Below are 21,087 nucleotides of genomic sequence, written 5' to 3'. Positions count from 1 at the left end.
TTTACAATATTTATGTCTTCTTGGTGGATTCTTCCCTTGAGTATTATGAAGTGACCTTCTGGGTCTCTTTTTATGGCCCTTTTTTTGAAGTCTGTTTTGTCTGATAGGAGTATTGCTACCTCAGCTTTTTTTTTCCTGTCCATTTGCTTGGGAAATTTGTTTCCAGCCTTTCACTTTTAGCCTGTGTATATCTTTTGTCCTGAGGTGGGTCTCTTGTAGGCAACATATGTGTGGGTCATGCTTTCTTATCCATTCAGCTATTCTGTGTCTTTTCATTGGAGCATTTAATCCATTTACGTTTAAGGTTATTACTGAGAGGTACTTATTCATTGCCATTTTCATACCTGTGTTCCTCTCTCTCTTTCTTTTCTTTCTTTTCCTTAAAGCAGGCCCTTTAGCATCTCTTGCAGTGCTGGTTTGGTGGAGGTGTATCCTTTTAGACTTCTTTTGTCTGGAAAGCTTCTTATTTGGCCTTCTATCTTGATTGAGAGCCTGCTGGGTAAAGTAGCCTTGGTTGCAGACCTCTGGTTCTCATTACTTGGACTATTTCTTGCCAATCTCTTCTGGCTTGGAGTGTTTCCATTGAGAAGTCAGCTGCTAACCTTATTGGGTCTCCTTTGTATGTTACTTCCTGCTTCTCCCTTGCTGCTTTTACAATTCTCTCTTTGTCTTGGTATTTTGCCATTTTAATTATGATATGTCTTGAAGTGACCCTCTTTGGGTTCCTCTTGATTTGAACTCTCTGTGTTTCCTGGATTTGTGTGACTTTTTCTCTCATCAAATAGGGAAGTTTTCCATCATTACTTTTTCAAATAGGTTTTCTGTCCCTTGCCCCTCCTCCTCCTCCTGCTCTTCTTCTTCTTCTTCTTCTTCTTCTTCTTCTTGTATCCCTATTATATGGATATTATTATGTTTCATATTGTCTTGCATTTCTCTTAATCCCTCTTCATTCTTTCTGAGCCTCTTTTTCTTTTCTTGCTCTTTCTGGGTGTTTTCTTCTACTTTGTCCTCTAGCTTGCTGATCCGATCTTCTGCTTCATCGATCCTGCTTTTCATTCCTTCTACTGTGTTCTTCAGTTCAGAAATTGTATTCTTCATTTCCTCTTGGCCCTTGTTGAGAGTTTCTGTTTCCTCTTTCATGTTGATGTAGTTTTCAGTGAGTTCATTGTAGCTTCCCTGTAGTTTCTGGTAGCTCATTGTGAGTTCATTGAGCTTCCTGACAATCATTGCTTTGAACTCAATATCGGATAGTTGAATTGCCTCTATTTCATTTAGCATTCTTTCTGAGGCTTCCTCCTTTTCTTTCATTTGGGGATTGTTTCTTTGTCTTCCCCTTGTTTTTGAGACTCTTCTTGTTAGCCTCAGCTTCTTAAATTGATCTGTTCTGGCTCCCTGGGTTTGTGGTGTGAACTTCTGTAGTAAAATAGCAGTGTGTTTCAGTGGTGCAGTTTCCTTCCTCACTGGTCTTGGTCTGTCATTTAAGTTGGCTTTGTGTTTGCCTTTGGGTTTTGATTGTTGTTGGGTCTTTCTTTGGTGGTTCCTTCCCACCAGCTGTTTGAATGAGGGTCACTCTGTCCACCACCTCTTGTATTTTATTGTGCTGATAAGGGCAGGTTGTGTTGAAACTGGTTCTTCCATGTGTAAAGCTTTTAAGGATTCTCTCTTGCTCTTGTTCAGTTGTTTGTATTGGGTATTGTCTCTACTGTTTAGTTGTATTTTCAGATAGGTCCTGGATTGAGGTGTGTGTGGTTACTACTCCCTCCTTCACCTTCTTCTGTTGTTATCTGTTAGTGGTTCCTTTGTTGTTGGGTTTCCTCTTCCAGTGGGTATCCTGGTGTTCACCACCTCCACGTATTCTTTTTTGTGATCAGTTGGAAGGGGAAGGCAAAATGGTTTAAGATGGCACGAGTGTATTCTATGATATTTATAGTAGCAGCCAGTAGGGAAGAGATAGGAGATCCTTTGACTATGTATAGTGTTAACCGTGATCTTCCACCCAGCTAGCTGATTTTTAGAAAGGATGGAAAGAAGATAAGACCCTTGTTGTGGAAGGAAGGATTGTGAGTTGGATCTATAAAGCAGTGAAGTTGTGAGAGGTCAGATTCTGAGGTAAGGTGAGAGTAAAGGATAGTAAATAGGTGTAGTGTGTGAGAGAATATAGTTAACCACTACAGTAATAAAGCTCAGGAGACTTTGAAATGAGCTGAGATCTGGGAGGGGTGTTGTGAAGTAATTACAATTGCATGGAACAGTAATTATTGATAATAATATTAGGGCAACAATCATATGACAGAATCTATGAGATCTAGGTAACAAGAATAGGGAGTACAGAACCTCGAGTAGTGTGCTAATGAGACACAGGTGAGTTAAAGGACAGTAGATTAGCAATACACTATGAAAGAGATATCAGGGGATATCTCTTTCAGGTCATACAATATTACCAGCCTAGCAAAGCAGACTATACAAAAAGAAGAGGGATACAAAAATACTATTAAAAAAAGATGTAAGAATACTGGAAAAATAATAATATTACAAATATGCAATAACTTGCAGGTTCTCTGTAATAGCAGAGTAAAATTTGTCTCACTGTCTCAGCTGTTGTGATGCCCCTTCTTTGGGTTCAACTTTGGTCTTTTCACAGATCCAGGATTTTGTCTCACTTGTAGGTATTTAAAAAATAAAAATGAAAAAGGCAGATGAAGGAAGGAAGAAGAAATAAAATTGGAGGAAAGAAAGGAGGAAGGAATAAAACAAAGCAGGAAAGAGAGGAAAAAGAAATTAAAAGAGAATAAAAATAATAAAAATTAAAAAATTAAGAATTGTTAAAAAATAGAATAAAATTAAAAAGTCTCTTGGTTTCAAAGTGGCCAAACCAGTTTTTCTGCTCTTGCTGGCTGCGGCAGGCTGAGGGGTGATTAGTATGGCTTTTCTTCCTCCGTCAGCCAGCGGTGCACACTGTCTGGGAAGCTATGTGGCTCCTCAGCCCTGTGCCCTGGGTGTGGGAATCAGGCCTTTCCCCAGGGTTACTGCTGTGGATTGGGGTGTGGGGATGCTTTCCCCGCATGAGCGCACCCCTGGCTGGGTGGCAGGGAGGCTGGAGCGATTGATCACTTTAGGAGAATTCCCCAAACAGTGTCTGTCTTTTCACTCCTTCCTCTTGAGAAATTCCTCCTATTCAAGCCTGCTGCTCCACACAATGGCCTGGCTTCTCCCACAGCCCAACTCTCCAGCCAGACTGGTGACCATGGGGGTGAGGGCTCCTTGCACGACCCAACCCCGCCAGTGTCCATAGCCTCCAAGGGTGCTCATAGCCCTTGTGTGTTTGCTAGCAACTGGGTTCCTCCCAGTGCTGCTCAGACCTTGTTTGGCTGGGGAGGGAGCAGTTGTCCCTGCTCTCTCACAAGGACTCTGTGGCAAACCCAGCAGCAGGCACTGGGCCTGGGGCTGTAGCCCCTGGACCTCGCACCGGTCCCTGGGACCCTACCATGATGCAGCACTCCTCTTAGGGTCTGGTTTTTTGGTTCCACCACAATCCTTGGTCCCCTATTTTCACATATGCTGAAGTATGTTGGTTGCTTACTCCTCTACTCCGTAGATTGGCCAGGATTTTCTCCCCTGTGCAGAGGGAAGTCAAATCTGCTCCTTCCTGCTCTGATGCCATCTTAGAGTCTCCATATCTTTCTCCCTTTTGTTTTTTTTTTCCACATTTATTGAGCACTTAACTATGTCCCAGCCAGCCCCAATAGCAACAGAGATACAAGAAGGAATAAAACATGGTGGGATATTTGACTTTGAAGAGCACAGTTATCCATCCTGAAGGTTATATTTTATTTTTTAATTATATTTTGTTGATTATGCTATTTCAGTTGTGCCATTTTCCCCTCTTTGCTCCCTCTCCACTCAATGCCCTCCACTCCCTCAGGCAATACCCACACCTTTGTTCATGTTCATTGGTCATGTGTGTAAGTTCTTTGGCTATTCCATTATCTGTACTGTACTATACATCCCCATGGCCATTCTGCAACTACGTTTGTACTTCCTAATCCCCTCACCTCCTCACCCATTCCCCCAAACACACCTCCCATCTGGCAACCATCAAAACACTCTCCATATACTTGGTTCTGTGTCTTTTCTTCTTGTTTGCTTTGTTTTTTAAGATTCAATTGTTGATAGATATGAATTTATTGCCATTTTACTGTTGTTAGTTTTGATCTTTTTCTTAGATAGATCCCTTTGACATTTTATGTAATACTGGTTTTGTGATAATAAACTCCTTTAGTTTTTTTCTTCCCTGGGAAGCTTTTTATCTGCTCTTCAATTCTAAATAATAGCTTAGCTAGGTAGAGCAATCCTGGCTATAGGTCCCTGCTTTTCATGACTTTGAATATTTCTTGCCAGTCCCTTCTAGCTGCAAGTTTCTTTTGAGAAAGCAGCTGACAGTTTTATGGGAACTCCTCTGTGGCTAACTTACTGCTTTTCTTGCTGTTCTTAAGATTCTCTCTTATTATTTACCTTTAGCATTTTAATTATGATGTGTCTTAGAGCGGGCCTCTTTGCATTCGTCTCCTTTGGGACTCTCTGCGCTTCCCTGACTTGCATGTCTATTTCTTTCACCAAATTAGGGAAGTTTTCTTTTATTATTTTTTCAAATAGATTTCCAATATCTTTCTTTTTCTCTTCTTCTGGCATTCCTATGATGCAAATGTTGGACCTTTTGAAGTTGTCCCAGAGGCTGCTTATACTCTCATTTTTTTGGATTCTTTTTTCTTCTTGTTATTCTGATTGGTTGTTTTTTGCTTCCTTATGTTCCAGATCATTGATTTGATTCTTGGCTTCATCCACTCTACTGTTGTTTCCCTTTAAATTGTTCTTTATTTCAATTAGCGTAGGCTTCATTTATGACTGGGTCTTTTTTATGCTCTTGAGCATCTTTATAAACAGTATTTCGAACTCTGCATCCTCTCAGATGCTTCCTCTCTGCAATCTCTCATTGCTTATCTCCATTTTGTTTAGTTCCTTATCTGACGTTTTGATCTGTTCTTTCATTTGGGTTTCTTTGTCTCCTTATTTTTGCAGCCTCCTTGTGTTTGTGTCTATGTATTGAGTAGAGCTGCTATGGCTCCTTGTCTTGGTAGCATGGCCTAATGTAGTAGGTCTCCTGTAAGGTCCAGTGGCACAGGCTCCCCTATCACCCAAGTTGAGTACTGGTGGTATGTCCTTCATGTGGGCTGTGTATACCCTCCTCTTGTAGTTGAGGTGTGATTGCTATTGGTAGGTCAATGGGAGGTATACCCAAGCCAGTCAGCTGCAAGGAATGGCTGTGACCACTGACCACCAACCTCTGCCTTCTGTGGAGGATCAGCTGTGCAGGGGCAGGGTGGTGGTGCTCCAGTGTGGTCTATAGCTTCCCACTGAGTGCACAAGCTCTGGGATTTCCTAGGTTGTGCAGGCCAAGGTCAGCCCCTACTTGTGTTCTGCCTGGGACCACCCTACATGAGCTACAAAGCAATTTGCAGATGGCTGCTACTTGTCATGGGCTTGGAGGTTCCCAGGCAAAGCCAAGCTGTGAACCTAGGCTGGCTGCTGCTAATGCTGGGCCTGTGGTCACTTAGCAAGAAATACAGAGGCTGAGGGCTTGTTGAGGCTGACTGTTGCTTGTTTGAGAGAATTTAGGAAATTGTGAAGCATAAGGCAAGACCAGACATTCATATGGAAGAGTCACGGTTAACAGCCTCCTTATGCCCATAACCTGGGTGGGGAAGAGCCTCAGTGGATCTCCAGGGTAGAGCAAAGAGTGTTACCCAAGTTGGTGGAGTCTCAGATAAGACACCTGTCTTCTGGCTCTGTGGCTTTGTGGGGGAGGGTTTAGAAAAGGAACAATGGCCTTTACCTGCCTTTCTGTCTGGGAGAAAGCTGTCCCCAAGCTCTTGCCTTGATGCCAGACACTTCAGTTCCTTCCTGCATGCTGTTGGTGCCTTTTGATTGCTACCTCTGTGTTGGAGCTCAGAGTGAGTGAGTGTGAGTAAGTCTATGTGATGGTTCTTTAAGAGGAACAGCTTGGGACTCCAGAAGTTTCTTCCATTGACTCAATCCCCACTTATTTTTGCAACCAGAAATTATGAGGACTTATCTTCCTGGTCCTGGAACCTTGGGCTAGGAGATTTGATGTGAGGCTGGAACTCCTCGTTTCTGAGATAGCTCTCCCAAATTTTCATCCACCATACATGGGTGCAGAACAAATCTGGTATCTCCACCCCTCTGCATCTCCGCCTCTCCCACTAGTCTGGATGGATACGGTTTCTTTAATTCCATAGTTGTCGGGCTTTCTTCAACTCGATTTCTGACAGTTCTGAGTGAAGGGGGCTTTATAATTTAGTTGTAATTTTGATGTGGTTGTGTGAGGAGACAACCTACACCCGTCTTGACTGGAACACCCAAACTGAAGATTTTTTTAGGAAAAAATTCACTTATACAAAAATATAAAGAACTGGGTTTTTTTTTGACAAAAACTTTTATGTGTGTTTCTAGCTTTTACTTGTTGTTTACAGGATTAACATTGGCATCTGGTCATTAGAGTAAAGATTACAGTTCCTGGAATTCATCTGTGACTTACTAATACTGATTGATATGTATGTATTTATGTATCTGACACAATCAAAAAACCATTGTAAAGGATTAGTGTAGTAATTGGTAAATAAAATCAATGTAAACACCAGAAGATGATTCACATGTATTTAATGAAAAGACTATATAAAGAGGGTACAAACTTGTGCTTATCCTGGGAAGAATGTATGTGTGTATGCATGTGAGCTTCTTTGACTTTGCAGAAGAGAGAGTATCTTTTTTTTCTCATTTCTCTCTTCTCAGGAATAATTCCAGCTAATGGGAAGATGAATGTGACTGTAATGTTTACACCCTTTCAGTATGGGATGGCACAAATAAAAATGCAGTTATGGATTTCACAGTTCAACCCTCAACCCTATGAATGTGTCTTCACTGGAACATGCTATCCCAATATGGCTTTAAAGTACAGCAGCTTTGGAATATTTTTGCTTATTCTTAAAACTTTTTCAAAAATCTGTCTTCCTTCTATTCTGTTTTTCTTTCTCGTAACAGAATGCCATCAAAAACTCACTTAAAAGTTTAAAAATATAATGAGAGCACATAGAATATCTCTATGCTTTTAGCAACTGTTGCTTCTGCCAAGAGGGGAAGCATTGACTGAGATACAGAGGTTTTCAGGGGATACATTTTTTCATTAATGACGACTGGTGTGCTGTTTGAATTTTTGACCTCATATACATAGTATTGTTTACTCAAAATTTAAATCATTAGGTGTGAACAACATAACTTTTCAAAGCCCCAGCATTCAACTCAGAGTTACAATATGAAGTGAGATTAAGTTTTACAATTCTTAAAATTTATTCTGAAGTTCTACTTTTATTTGAATGTGAGCTTGTATTTTATATCCCAGTGTGTCTAGTTAATACTATAAGTTTTATTCTAATACACATGACTTTTATAAAAGTTAAAAGGAAAATTTGTCTCAGTATAAACACTAATCTTAGACAATTCTTATAAATATTTTGAAAATGATAAAGAAATAGCTTGATTTTCTTTTCTTTATGTATAGATACACATTACATATGTACATCATAAGTGTAACTTTATGATTTGTTATATATCATGATTTTTTTCCTAAAGATGCCACTTGAGTGGGATTTTTACATATCTGTCTCTCCATAGACTTGTTCTTAACTACGTGATAACATTACATAGGAGAAGCACCATACAAATGCTGACATATGCTATTTCTAAACGATTGTGTTTTGGTTTCCCAACTACTTTAGTATCTTATTTAGCACACTTTTTACATTTTCAAGGACTATGTTTCAAGACCTGCATATCTCTCTAATCTGAAAATAGTCCTATAACATACAAATTTCACCATGAAGGGAAAAAATTATCTGGCTTCAGTGTGCCCTGAAAGCTTCAGAGGTTGCTTTTTTTGTTTCAGAATAGGTTATGTGATGGACTTACTCATGTCCTAAACTTTCCACAGCCAAATTCCACATGTAACTCTTTAATATATCACTTTCTTAGGCCTCTTCATTTTCATTGTTAACACTAGCAATTAGATTTCTTAAAGACACTGTTTTTTAACACCTTCAATTTTTTTGTTGTTTCTCAATATTCACAGCTGAAGTGATATCAAAACTCTTTTGAGATGTTGGTGCTGAGCCATAGCTCACTCCTCAACCAAGCACCTCATCCGTGCACATCATACCATGTCCATCAAAGTGTGTCTCACCACAGGACAGGTTCTCCTGTGCCATAGACCTCCCAGGACACTCTCAAATAAGCAATGTTAGATTTGAGATTATTGGCATGTCACCCATGTTGTGCAGTGGGGCCTGTTCAACAGGTGTACAGCAAATGAATATTGACTGTCAGAATGAATGAATGTTGGTATATTCTTATCTCATATCTGTACTATCATGCAAATGTGTACCCCTGTGAAACAAGTGTTCAGGTGTTCTTGCTTAAAGGAGTGCTTCATAGGTAACACTTATGAACATAATGTAATTCAACTACATTTCATAATAAATAACTCAGATAGCTCCCATAGGCATGTCAGCAGCAGTGTATATACATATATACATATGTCCAAAGGCAGTTTGCAGTTTTATTCAAACATTAGTCTGAATCTCCTTTTGAAAGATCTTAGTACAAATGGTGAGCATAATTATTCTTTTACCAGGAAGATAAATCAATTTAGGTATTTTTTAAATGTAGTAAATTTAGCTACTGAAAACCAATAACCTAGAAGTAAATTTTGCTAGACAATGAGAGCAATTTTCAACATAATCATGTTTTCCACTTGTTACATTCTTTGAGAATGTAAGAAAAACAGCCATTTGTAAGCTATTTTGATGTAAATTATTTATCCTTTGGTATGCTGACATTGCGTTTATTTTAGTAGACCAATGTTTTAATACACCACTTGATTTTCAATGACTAGTTAATGAACTGTAAGTCATGGTATTATCTGAAGGAAGATAAAAATAGGAACCTTGAGTTGTTGGATTATATACAAGTACTAATTTAATATGTGTTTTAAACTATAGATTAGAAGAATTTAAAAGATTAAGTATTCTTTCTAAGAAAGAACACATTCCTCCAGAAAAGTCAATAATACAAATAAATTTTCACCGATTGCCAGCAAAATTAAAACCTCCAAAGATTAAGGTAAGTGGGCATCACACTAACCATGATGGGAGGAGTACGAGAGAAGCAAAATAATGAATTTTTCTTCGTGATTTGGTCTCAGGAAATTGAATATCAGAACTTGAGATTTCCAGTAGATTTATCAAATCCATTTGCTGTGGCATCTGTTTTAAACCAAGAACCAGGAAAATTGAAGATTAAAGAATTAAGAGAAGGTAACCAGCTGATCTACCTTAAATCAGCACCTAGGCAGAATATAAAACAATTATTCCTTGTGGCATTTACTATTTATGAACAATAGCAACAAAACTCAGATGGCTAAGCTTTGCCATTGGGACTGTGTTTTTCTTTTAGCAAATGCTTCTGATTTGATTTCTGGTATAATAATTGTTTGCTCCTATCCTCAGTTTTGGACCAAGGCAATGAGATTTCAAAAACAAGACAGATGAAGGAAGCACTGTTTGAACAGAAAGTCAGACAGGACACTTGTGAAGAGAATGAAAATCATCTTAAGTGGTAAATATTGAGCAATTATTTGTATCAAGTGACAGTACTTTGTTTTTCGTAATGGCTTTTTTTTTAATATGAGACGATGAAAAGTTGTAATTCTTTGAAATAATTTTGATTATTCTTTTCCTCCACTGGACCTTCTATTTCAGCATGAAGTTTTTATTAGGAACAAATCAATGTGACCAAACTATGGCTTTTCCTAAGCATGACCAGACAGTAGCAGAACTGGAGTGCATGTGGGAGAAGCCAGGACACTGCTCCTTGCTGCCTGCTGCTGCCCGCACCCACTCATTCCCCAAGAGCCCCAAATCTTACTGCACCAGGAGCCCCCAGGGGCCTTCTGGGAAGTCCAGCAGTGCAGGCTGTGGTGGGGCAGGTTTCTGATGGAGATTTTAAAATTTGGATGTGAGACTTCTATATGTGCTCCTGCAATCAAAATTGGAGCCCTTTTCAGAATTTTTTTTTTAAATCAGGTCATACCAGGTGTATCTATATGTTTGTCAGTTCAGCTAAAGCAAACTTTAGAAACCTTTAAACTAAGCTAAAAAAAAGACTCCTGGAGAGGGTGTTTGACATGCTGTCTGGGCCATTCACCTGCCCAGGCATTCCCCACCTGGTCACCCTGCCACCTGTCTGCATGGCAGTCGAAGGTGCCCTTTGTTCTCATGGAAATACCTTCTGCTTCAGTTTAAGTCTGTATTCAGGGTCTCACTTCAGCTAAATAGGAAGTATGCCAAGTAACTGAAGAGCATTTTTAATATATTTTTATTTTTCATTTATACTTGACATACAATATTATATTAGTTTCAGGTGTTCAACCAGTGATTAGACATATAACTTACTAAGTGATCATGCCAATAAATCTAGTACCCACCAATTGTACTGCTTATTCTCTTTACCTTTGTCATGCAACCCCCAATCCTTCTCCTGTCTGGCAACCATCAAAATGTTCTCTGAATCTGAGTCTGTTTCTGTTCCACTTGTTTATTTCATTTTTAAGATTCAATTGTTGATAGATACATAATTATTGCCAATTTATTGTTCATATTTCTTATCTTCTTTTTTCCTTTTCTTCTTAAAGAAGACTAACATTTCATTTAGTACTGATTTGATGGTGATAAACTCCTTTAGCTTTTTCTTGTCCGGGAAGCTCTTTATATGTTCTTCATTTCTAAATGACAGCTTTGCTGGGTAGAGTAATCTTGGTTTAGGTCATTTCATCATTTTGAATATTTTGAGCCAATCCCTTCTGGCCTGAAATGTTTCTGTTGAGAAAGCAGCTGACAGTCTTATGGGAGCTCCCTTGTGGGTAATTAATTGCTTCTTTCTTACTGTTTTTAAGATTCTTTTTTTTGTGTTTAACCTTTAGCATTTTAATTATGACATGTCTTGGTATAAGCCTCTTTGGTTTTATCTTATTTAGGACTCTCTGTACTTCTTGGACTTCTATGTCTATTTCTTTCACCAGGTTACAGAAGTTTCCCATCATTATTTTCTCACATAGGTCTTTATTTATTTACTTTTATTGTTCAAGTAAGTTGTCTCCATTTTTACCCCACCATGCCCCTCCTCCTACCCTCAAACCTATCCCCTTCGGCTTTGTCCATATGTCCTTTATACATCACATAGGTTTTTAATTCCTTACTCTCTCTCTTCTCTTTCTGGTACCTCCATGATGCAAATGTTGGTACACAAGAAGTTATCCCAGAGGTTCTTAATACCATCTTCACTTTTTTGGATTCTTTTTTCTTTTTGCCACTCTGATTGGACGTTTTCTGCTTCCTTATATTACAAATCTCTGATTTGATCCTCTGTTTCATCTACTTCACTGTAACTCCCTGTAATGTAGTCTTCGTTTCACTTATTGTATTCTTCATTTCTTACTGATTCTTTATTTTCTAGTTCTATTTTTTATGATTTCTATGTCATCATTGAAGTTCTCACTAAATTCATTTATTCTTCCTCTAAGTTCATCGAGCATCCTTATAACCAGTGTTTTGAACTCTGCATCTAGTAGATTGCTTGTCTTCATTTTGTTTAGCTCTTTTCCTGGAGTTTTGTTCTATTCTTTCATTTTGGGTATGTTTCTTTGTCTCCTCATTTCAGCAGCCAACCTGTGTTTGTTTCTGTGTATTAAGTAGAGCTACTTCCCTGGCTGGTGTGGCTCAGTTGGTTGGAGTGTCATCCTATAAACTGAAATGTTGCAGATTTGATTCCTGGTCAGGGCACATACCTGGGTTGCAGGTTCTGTCCTGGTCAGGGCATGCACAAGAGGCAACCAATTGATGTTTCTCTTTCACATCAATGTTTTCATCTCCTTCTATCTCCTCTCTCTAAATTCAATAAGCATGTCCTCAGGTGAGAATTAAAAAATAAATAAAAAATGTAGAAGTAGATCTGCTACATTTCCTGGGCTTTGTAGAGTGGTGTTATGTAGTAGATGTCCTGTAGGGTCCAGTGATACAGCCTCCCCACTAACCCATGATGGGCACTCCAAGTCCACCACCCCTCCCCATGTGGTCTATGTACACCCTTCTGTTGTAGTTGAACCTTGATTTCAGTTTGCATGTCAGTGGGAGGCATTTACTCCCAAGCAAACTGGCTGTGATGACTCTGAAGGGTTAGCTGTTCAGGGGTCCACCCCATGGAGCAGGGCTTACTTCATTGGGGCTCTGGTGCCCACTGAGTCCACTCCTTGTGTGTGTCACTTGTGAAGGTGGTTGGGTGGTGTTTCAATACATTCCAAAGCTGTCCCCTGGGTACACTGTCTCTGAGGCATCACAGAAGGTTCAGGATAAGGTCAGTTGCCACCTCTCTTCTGCTGGAGGTTACCCAGCATGAGCTACAAAGTGATCTCAGATGGCTGCTACTTGTGTTGGGCTTGGAAGTGCCCAGGAGAGGCCAAGCTGTGAACCAAGGCCAGCTGCCACTACTGCTGAGCCTGGGGATACTTAGCAAAAGGTATTGGGCATGCCAAGGCCAGATGCTGCTTATTTGAGAAATTATAGGAAAGTCCACAGCATGAGCCAAGGCAGGCCATTTGTATAGAAAAGCCACTGGAAAGGAATTGGGTGACCTCACAAGCTGGGTAGGTTGGGGCTTCATGAAATCACCAGAGTGCAGCAAACAGTGTTAGCCAGGGTGTTGGAAACTCAGATATGGTACCCACCTGTAGGCCCTGTCAGGGGAGGGCTCAGCAAAGAAACAATGGCCTCTGCCAGCACTTTTGTTCAGGACAAAGCTGCCCCTCCAGGCTTCACTCTCAGTCCAGACACTTCAGTTTCTCCCTTAATGTCCCAGGTGCCCTTCAGACTGCCACCCCAGCACTGGAACTCACAAGGAGTGAATTCGAGTAAGTTCTTACACAGGCCCTATAAGAGGAACACCTGGGACTCCAGCTGCCATTCATCTTACTCGGACACAATCCCCACTAGTTTTTATAGCCAGAAGTTATGGGGACTTCTCTTCTCATAGCTGGACCCTGGGTTGGGAGGTCTATTGCGGGGCTGGGACCCCTCGATCCATTGGGTGGATCTCCACAGACAAATATCCCACCTGATTTTTATCTGCCATACATGGGTGTGGGACCAGACTTTTCCACATCTTTGCCCCTCCTAGTAGTGTGGATGTGGCTTTTCCTTTGTATCCTTAGTTGCAGGATTTCTGTCTAACTAGAATTCAGGTAGTTCTGAATGATGGTTGTTCTGTAATTCAGCTGTAATTTTGATGTGGTTGTAGGAGGATTTGAGCACCATATTTCCCTATGCCATCATCTTCAAAGAGCATTTTTAAAAATACTCTTTCCTGGACTTCCGGCCAAGATGGAGGCATAGGTGGATGCACCGTACCTCTACACACAACCAAGATCGGGACAACAACAATTTAGAAACAGAATAGCATCCAGGAATGACAGAAAATTGATCTGAATGGAAGTCGGACAACCAAGAAGTTGAATTACACCCGTGCATCCAGACCGGTAGGAGGGACGGAGACGAGCAACCAGGTGCAGGTCATGGCACAGAGAGCAGAGAGTGGTGTGACTGGGCACGTAAGGCATCCAGGGCACACAAGACCGCAGCAGGTGGACCCTGAGTGTGCAGGTGGCAGCTGGCAGACCCCAGCCCAGGGGTGGCAACCGGCAACCGGCAGACCCAGTGAGGCAGCAATTGTAAAGCAAGGCAGTGCGCACAACCCAGGATCACAGCTCTGGGAAATAGAGCCTCAGGACACTGATTGAGGACACCCGTGGGAGTTGAGGTGCACGGAGAGACACCCAGCCTCACAGGGGAGGTCCTTGGAGGGTCCCACACATGCACAAGCCCACCCACATGGGAATTGGCACCAGAGGGGCCCAATTTGTTTGGGGAAAGCAGCAGAGGGGACTGAGGTCCCATGGAGAGTGGAGCAACCGCCATTGATCCCCCTCGACCCCACCCCCACATACAACATCACAGCCCAGTGACTAGGGTGCCCTGCCCTGGAGAACACCTAAGGCTCCACCCCTTACTGTAATAGGTGCGACCAGACCAAAAAAAAAAAAAGAGAGAGAGAGAGAGATGGCTCAAACAGAATAACAAATCAAAGCCCCAGAACCCATCATTTTAAGCAACCTAGAGATAGCCAACCTATCAGATGCACAGTCCAAAACACCGGTAATCAGGATGCTCACTGAATTGGTTGATTTTGGTCACAAAGTAGATGAACAAATGCAGGCTATGATAAGAGAAATGAAGGAAAATGCACAGGGAACCAATAGTGATGGGAAGGAAACTGGGACTCAAAACAATAGAGTGGACCAGAAAGAAGAAAGAAACATCCAAACAGGAAAGAATGGAGAAATAAGAATTCAAAAAACAATGAGGAGAAGCTTAGAAACCTCCAGGACATCTTTAAATGTTCCAACATCTGAATTATAGGGGTACCAGAAGGAGAAGAGGAAGAGCCAGAAGTTGAAAATTTATTTGAACAAATAATAAAAGACAACTTCCCCATTCTGGCAAAGGAAATAGTCTTCCAAGAAGTCCAGGAAGCTCAGAGAGTCCCAAAGAAGTTGGACCCAAGAAGGAACACACCAAGGCACATTATAATTACATTAGCCAAGGTAAAAATGAAGGAGAGAATCCTAGAAGCAGCAAGAGATGAGGAGGCAGTAACCTACAAAGGAGTTCCCATCAGACTGTCAGCTGATTTCTCAAAAGAGACCTTACAGGCAAGAAGGGGCTGAAAAGAAGTATTCCAAGTCATGAAAGGCAAGGACCTACATCCAAGATTGCTCTATCCAGCAAAGCTTTCATTTGGAATGGAAGGGCAGATAAAGTGCTTTTCAGATAAGGTCCAGTTAAAGGAGTTCATCATCACCAAGCCCTTATTATGTGAAATGTTAAAGGGACTTATCTAAGAAAAGAAGATAAAAAAAAACATGTATAGTAAAATGACAGCAAACTCACAATTATTAACAACCACACCTAAAACAAGACCAAAAGAAACTAAGCAAACAACTAGAACAGGAACAGAACTACAGAAATGGAGATCACATGGAGGATTAGCAACAGAGGAGTGGGAGGAGGAGAGAGGAGGAAAAGGTACAGAGAAGAAGTAGCATAGATGGTAGGTAGAAAATAGACAGGAGGATGGCAAGAATAGTATGGGAAATGTAGAAGCTAAAGAACTTATGACACATGGACATGAACTAAAGTGGGGGAATGTGGGTGGGAGAGGGTGTACAGGGTGGAGGGGAGTGAAGAAGGGAAATGAGACAACTGTAATAGCATAATCAATAAAATATATTAAAAAATACTCTTTTCCTATTGTAAAAATGGACACAATTGTCTTGGTAGAAAACCTAAAAATATTTATAAAGTGTAGGGAGGGAAAAATAATCACTACAGTGCAGTGTTTAAATGTTTTATCATGAACATGTATTCTTTTCAATATAATTCTTAAAATGTAAGATAAAAAATAATCAGTATGATGCCATGACCACGTCCTTCTTCTATCTTTGAAATCACATCATAGATTCAGTTTTAAATGCCATGTTGTTCATTTCATATTTCTCCCAACTTTTTTTGTTGAAAGATATTAAACCTGCCAGTAATACCCATATAAACTTGACATAGGTTCACCAGTTGTTAACATTATGCCACACATACTTCTCCTTACTTTCTGCACACACACACACACACACACACACACACACACACCCCTATTTTTCCTGAATCATTTGAGAGTAAACTGCAGACATGAAGTTCCACTTCTAAAGACTTTAGCATGTAGTTCCTAAAAACAAAGACATTCTCCAACATTACCATAATCACTTGTGAGAAATTTAACATTCATACAATAATATAGTAATAATCAACCCTCACACAAATTTACCCAGTTGTCCCATTAATGTCCTTTATACCTGGGTTTTTGTTTTTGGAGAGGAGGAATCCAGGATCCAATCAAACATCATACAATTTGTATTTAGTTTTCATGTCTCTTTAGTCTCTTTTAATCTAAAACAGTTCTCCAGACACACCCTTCCATTTTTAAAACCACAGTTGCTACTTATTTTGAACATGCACCAGGATTTGTCACAGACACATTACATACCAGAGTTTTTAAACTGTGATAAAATTTATAAAATTCACCATTTTAATAATTTTAAAGTGTACAATACAGGAGTTTTAGGTATATTTATAACCATCATTATTAATTAATTCCAGAACATCTGTATTACTCCAAAAAGAAACCCCATGCCCATTAGGCAGTCATTCCTCTCTGCCGCAGGCCCTGGCAACTACTAGTCTACTTTCTATAGATTTGCCTTTTCTGAACATTTTATATAAATGGAATTATAGAATATATAGGGCCTTTTGTAACTGGCTTCTTTTACTTGATGTTTTCAAGGTTCATCCATGTCACAGCATCTATCAGGACTTCATTCCTTTTTATGGCTGAGTAATATTCCATTATAAGGACATCTAATCATTGGTTGATGAACATGTGGGTGATTTCCACTTTTTGGCAATTGTGACTATTGCTGCCATGAACATTTACATACAAGTTTTTGTATGAACATATCTTTTCAGTTTTCATAGGCCTGTATATAGGAGTGGAATTGCTTGGTCATGTGGTAATTCTATGTTTAACTTTTTGTGGAGCTACCAATGTTTTTCACTAAGGCCAAACCATTTTATATTCCCATCAGAAGTGTTTAAGGATTCCAATTTCTTCACACCCTTGGCAATACCTGTTATTTTTCTGTTTTATTATTGTCATTATCATAATCATCATCATCATAGCCATCATAATGGATATGAAGTGGTACATCATTGTAGTTTGATTTGCATTTCCCTAATAACTAATGAGGTAGAACATAGTATTTTTTATTCATAAATATTTCAGCATATGCCACTAGAAGATAAGCTTAATTTTCTAAAACACATTATTCATCTTAATTATGTTGTTGAAGTCTACAACTTCTCTTCCCCATGGTGTCTCCCCCAATATCTCAGCTTCCCTTTTCAATTTCAGAGTAGAGATAAGACATTCTATTCTAAAATTGACTGTTGTATTCTGATGGGTTCTGGAAGTTTGTTTGTTTTTTTCTCCACAGGCAGGTGCACCTTGGTAAAGATCATATGTCTTTTAAATTTAGAAAAGACCTTGCTGAAGAGAGGCAAAGAGTAAACAACAAATACAAGGTCAGGATTACTGCTAACTGGATATCATTTATTTCACTAACGATTTTTGAATTCCTACTGTAGGCAGATGCCATATCAGAGGAAAGAAAACTTACTGTTAAGTTGGGAGTGGAAGAGGCTGGTGACAAGTAAACTGTTAACTATAAATCAAGGCTGGCTGTAAATGTCACAAGAGATTTATACTATGTATTAGGAGAATTAAGAAGCCAGAGAGGAGAGCTAACTCATCTAATTGGAAAGCTTCCTTTAAGACATTGTATACTTTTTTCAAAGTTGTGAGAAGACAAAGGCATTCAATTGAGAGAGAGGGAGTGCTTTCAGATTTGGGCTGGAATTCTGGGTGTGAAGTGCATTTATCCCATGATCTGCAGAGCATGAAGGTAGGAGAGACCCAAAGACAATAACCAGGAGCCACACCAGAGCCAGATCTGGATCAAAACAAATGGCTAAGCAGAGAATGGAAAACTGATTAGGGGAGGAGGCCACATCTGAGTCACCAAAGTAGCAACTGTAGGTTCAGGAAAGGGAGAGTGGAAATGGGAGTTGTGGGACTGTGCGATACCCCTGGGTGCACCATGGCATAAGACATTGTTATGTGTAGGGCAGGTGCAGAGAGCAGTAGAGACAAGCCCATAGTAGGCTGAAACACAGGACACACGCGGGTCAGAGGTGAAAAGACTTGACTGGGAATCATCACTTACTACCTTAGCTAGGGTTGCCATAACAAAATTCAACAGACTGGGTGGCTTAAAGAATGGAAATTTATTTTCTCACAGTTCTGGAGGCCAGAAGAACTAGATTAAAGTGTTGTTAGCAGGGTTGGTTCTTCCTGAGATCTCTCTACATGGCTTGTAGATGGCCGCCTTTCCCATGCGCCTTCACACTGTCTTCCTTCTGTGTTGTCCAAATTTCCTCCTTTTACAAGAACATCAGTCACGCTGGATTTGGGCCCACCCTAATGACCTCATTTTGACTTGATTACCTCCTTCAATACCATGTCTCCTGACTAGGAGTTAGGATGTGAACATATGAATTTTGGAGGGACACAATTTAGCCACTATATATGTATGTAAGCTTGGGAGTGTGTACTTCCCACACTCAGTGCTACACACAGTGGCAGAACTAGGTAGGAAGAATTGAGAAAAAAACATGTATCTTGTCAAATATGAGTATATTTCTCATACAGAATACATTTTCTTTCTCAATGTGGAGTCCAAATTAGATATTTGAATAAATTTGTTCTTTTTAATTTTTTTCAAAGGATATAAAATCATTACACTGGTAAATCTTAGCATTTAGGAAAGGCACATATTAGCTTGGCATTTAAATTTAGTTTGGGGTATCGTTCAGATCCTTTCCACACAATTTTATTTTATTTTATTTTATTTTATTTTATTTTATTTTATTTTATTTTACAATAAAGTTTATTTAATTACTAATTCAAGAATATCTTGCCCTGGCTGGCATAGCTCAGTGGATTGAGCGCAGGCTGCGAACCAAAGTGTTGCAGTTTCGATTCCCAGTCAGGGCATATGCCTGGGTTGCAGGCCATGGCCCCCAGCAACCGCACATTGATGTTTCTCTCTCTCTCTCTTTCTCCCTCCTTTCTCTCTCTAAAAATAAATAAATAAAATACTAAAAAAAAAGAATATCTTTACATACTTGCAAAGTAGTAGCATATAGGAGAGATTAGATATACAGATAGACGGATAGATAGGTAGATAGATACCATATTTTCCAGACTATAAGACTCACTTTTTTACCACATTTTTTGCTTCAAAATTTTTTTTTCTATTTTCCTCCTCTGAAACTTAGGTGTGTCTTATGGTGTGGACCCCAGATGCACCTAAGTTTTACTTTTTTATTTCTTTTTTAAATTTATTTTTTTATTAATTGTTGTTCAAGTACAGTTATCCCCAGCCCTCCCCACCTCTCTCCTGTTTCCACCCCGCCCTGTTATTGTCCATGTGTGCTTTATACTTGTTCCTACAAAACTCTTCCCCTTTTCGCCTGAAATTCCCTCCCTTCTCCCCTCTGGTCACTGTCAGCCTGTTCTCTATTTCAGTGTCTTTGGTTATATTGCTTGTTTGTTTGTTTTGTTGATTATCTTCGCACACAATTTAAAAAACAAAATATTACCCTAGCCAGGCAGCTCAGTTGGTTAGAGTGTCATCCTGATATGCCAAGGTTGTGGGTTTGATCCCCTGGTCAGGGCACGTACAAAAATCAACCAGTGAAAGCCTAAGTGAGTGGAACAACAAATCAACGTTTCTCTCTCCCTCCCTCTCCTCCACCACTCTCTCTAACATCAATATTTTTAAAAATGTTTAAAAACAAAATAATGTGTTTTCTGTGAACCCCACAATGGAGTATTTTCTAATTATTTTAAAGATATAGGTGGTATAGCATGGCACAACCAGGTCAATGTGAGAGTTAAGGCTATTTACAGCACTTGGTTGACAGACACACCCAACTGTATATTCACCAGGCAAGTGCATTGAGTAAATGCCCACTGTATATAAGATTCTGTGCTAGTGAATAAGCCATGGTTCTTGCTCTCAAGAAGATCACAGTGTAGAAAGAGCACAGAGACATTAAGAGATGATACAAAATGTGCTGAGTACAGTGCCAGAACTAGAACTTGTAGATAAATTGGAAATGAGGGGTAAGGAAAGGGAGAATGATTCCTAGGTTTCTAGCTTGGGTGCATGTTTGTGGTTTTAAAATGAGGTCTCAAATATGGAAGAAAAGCTGGCTTAGTGGTAGGTGAAAAGTTTAATTTGGGAAATGTCACATCTGGGGTGACTGGAGGAAATCCAGGTGGTAGCTGAAGGAACAAGTCTGAGCTGAAAACAGAGACTTGGGAGTGATCAGCATAGAGCAGAGACTGAGACCACAGAACAAGTATGGTGACCTGGGGAAAGTAAGTTTCTTGAGAAAGAGAGTAGCTCAGGGCAGGAATTCTAGAGAACTTCAGGATTTAAGGGGAGAGCAGCAGAAGACTAAGGGGATAGAGGAGAAATGGTTGGGAAGTCAGGGGACCTGGAGAGCACAGAGAAAGCAGGTGCAGAGGGATCAGTCAAATGCAAAGAGGATTCCAAGATAATAAAGTCCTGAAGAGTAGACAGTGGATGTGGCCATTTGGACATCCTTATGTGCCTCCAGTGACAGCAACTCCAGTAGACTTGAGGAGGGAAAAATGCCAAATTGTAGTTCTCAAAGAATGTGTACAAATTAGTAGTTTCTTGAGAAGTGGTTTTCTGGGAAGTTAAAATGAGCAGGGGCAAAGAAATGGGTGGATCATTAGAGGGAGGTGAGAGGTCAAGGGTTTTTTAGTTGCAAGAACTTGAGCATGTTTATAGACTGAGGGCAAAAGAGCCATTACAGAGGAAAAAGTTGAAGAAACGGGAGGAGGTCACGGTCAGAGGGAAAGATTGCCTTTGAACAGGAGGGAGGCCTGGGGAAGGCCAAGTAAGGAAGGACTGTGGGTATAGTCAGGTTTGTGTGCAGAGGGAGCTGTTGGAGAATGCTTGTGGTCTTATCTTCCCAGATGATGCAGGAACCAAGGCCAGCTACAGAGACTGTGGGGAACAGGGACTGGAGAGAGGCTGGCAAAACTTATTGAGGGGACCAGAAAAGGAGTTGTTGCATCCTTACTGTC

General features: G+C 40.1%; 1 protein-coding gene across 1 annotated transcript in view; it reads left to right on the top strand.

The window, feature by feature from the left end:
* The window catches only part of CFAP221 (cilia and flagella associated protein 221), a 121,534-nt gene that overhangs the window by 64,894 nt on the left and 35,553 nt on the right, over positions 1-21,087 (top strand). The window contains exons 8-12 of the mRNA XM_045826102.1: positions 6,868-7,027; positions 9,129-9,249; positions 9,332-9,443; positions 9,636-9,744; positions 17,339-17,426. Coding sequence (XP_045682058.1) covers positions 6,868-7,027; positions 9,129-9,249; positions 9,332-9,443; positions 9,636-9,744; positions 17,339-17,426 — 590 coding nt within the window. The remainder of the gene's footprint in view (positions 1-6,867; positions 7,028-9,128; positions 9,250-9,331; positions 9,444-9,635; positions 9,745-17,338; positions 17,427-21,087) is intronic.

This window comes from Phyllostomus hastatus, unplaced genomic scaffold (genome assembly GCF_019186645.2).
Source record: "Phyllostomus hastatus isolate PE091 unplaced genomic scaffold, TTU_PhHast_1.1 phas_scaffold_60, whole genome shotgun sequence".
In the NCBI taxonomy this organism is placed as follows: Eukaryota; Metazoa; Chordata; class Mammalia; order Chiroptera; family Phyllostomidae; genus Phyllostomus; species Phyllostomus hastatus.
The sequence above is the reverse complement of the archived record's forward strand: the minus strand, read 5'-3'. Positions and strand labels throughout refer to the sequence as shown.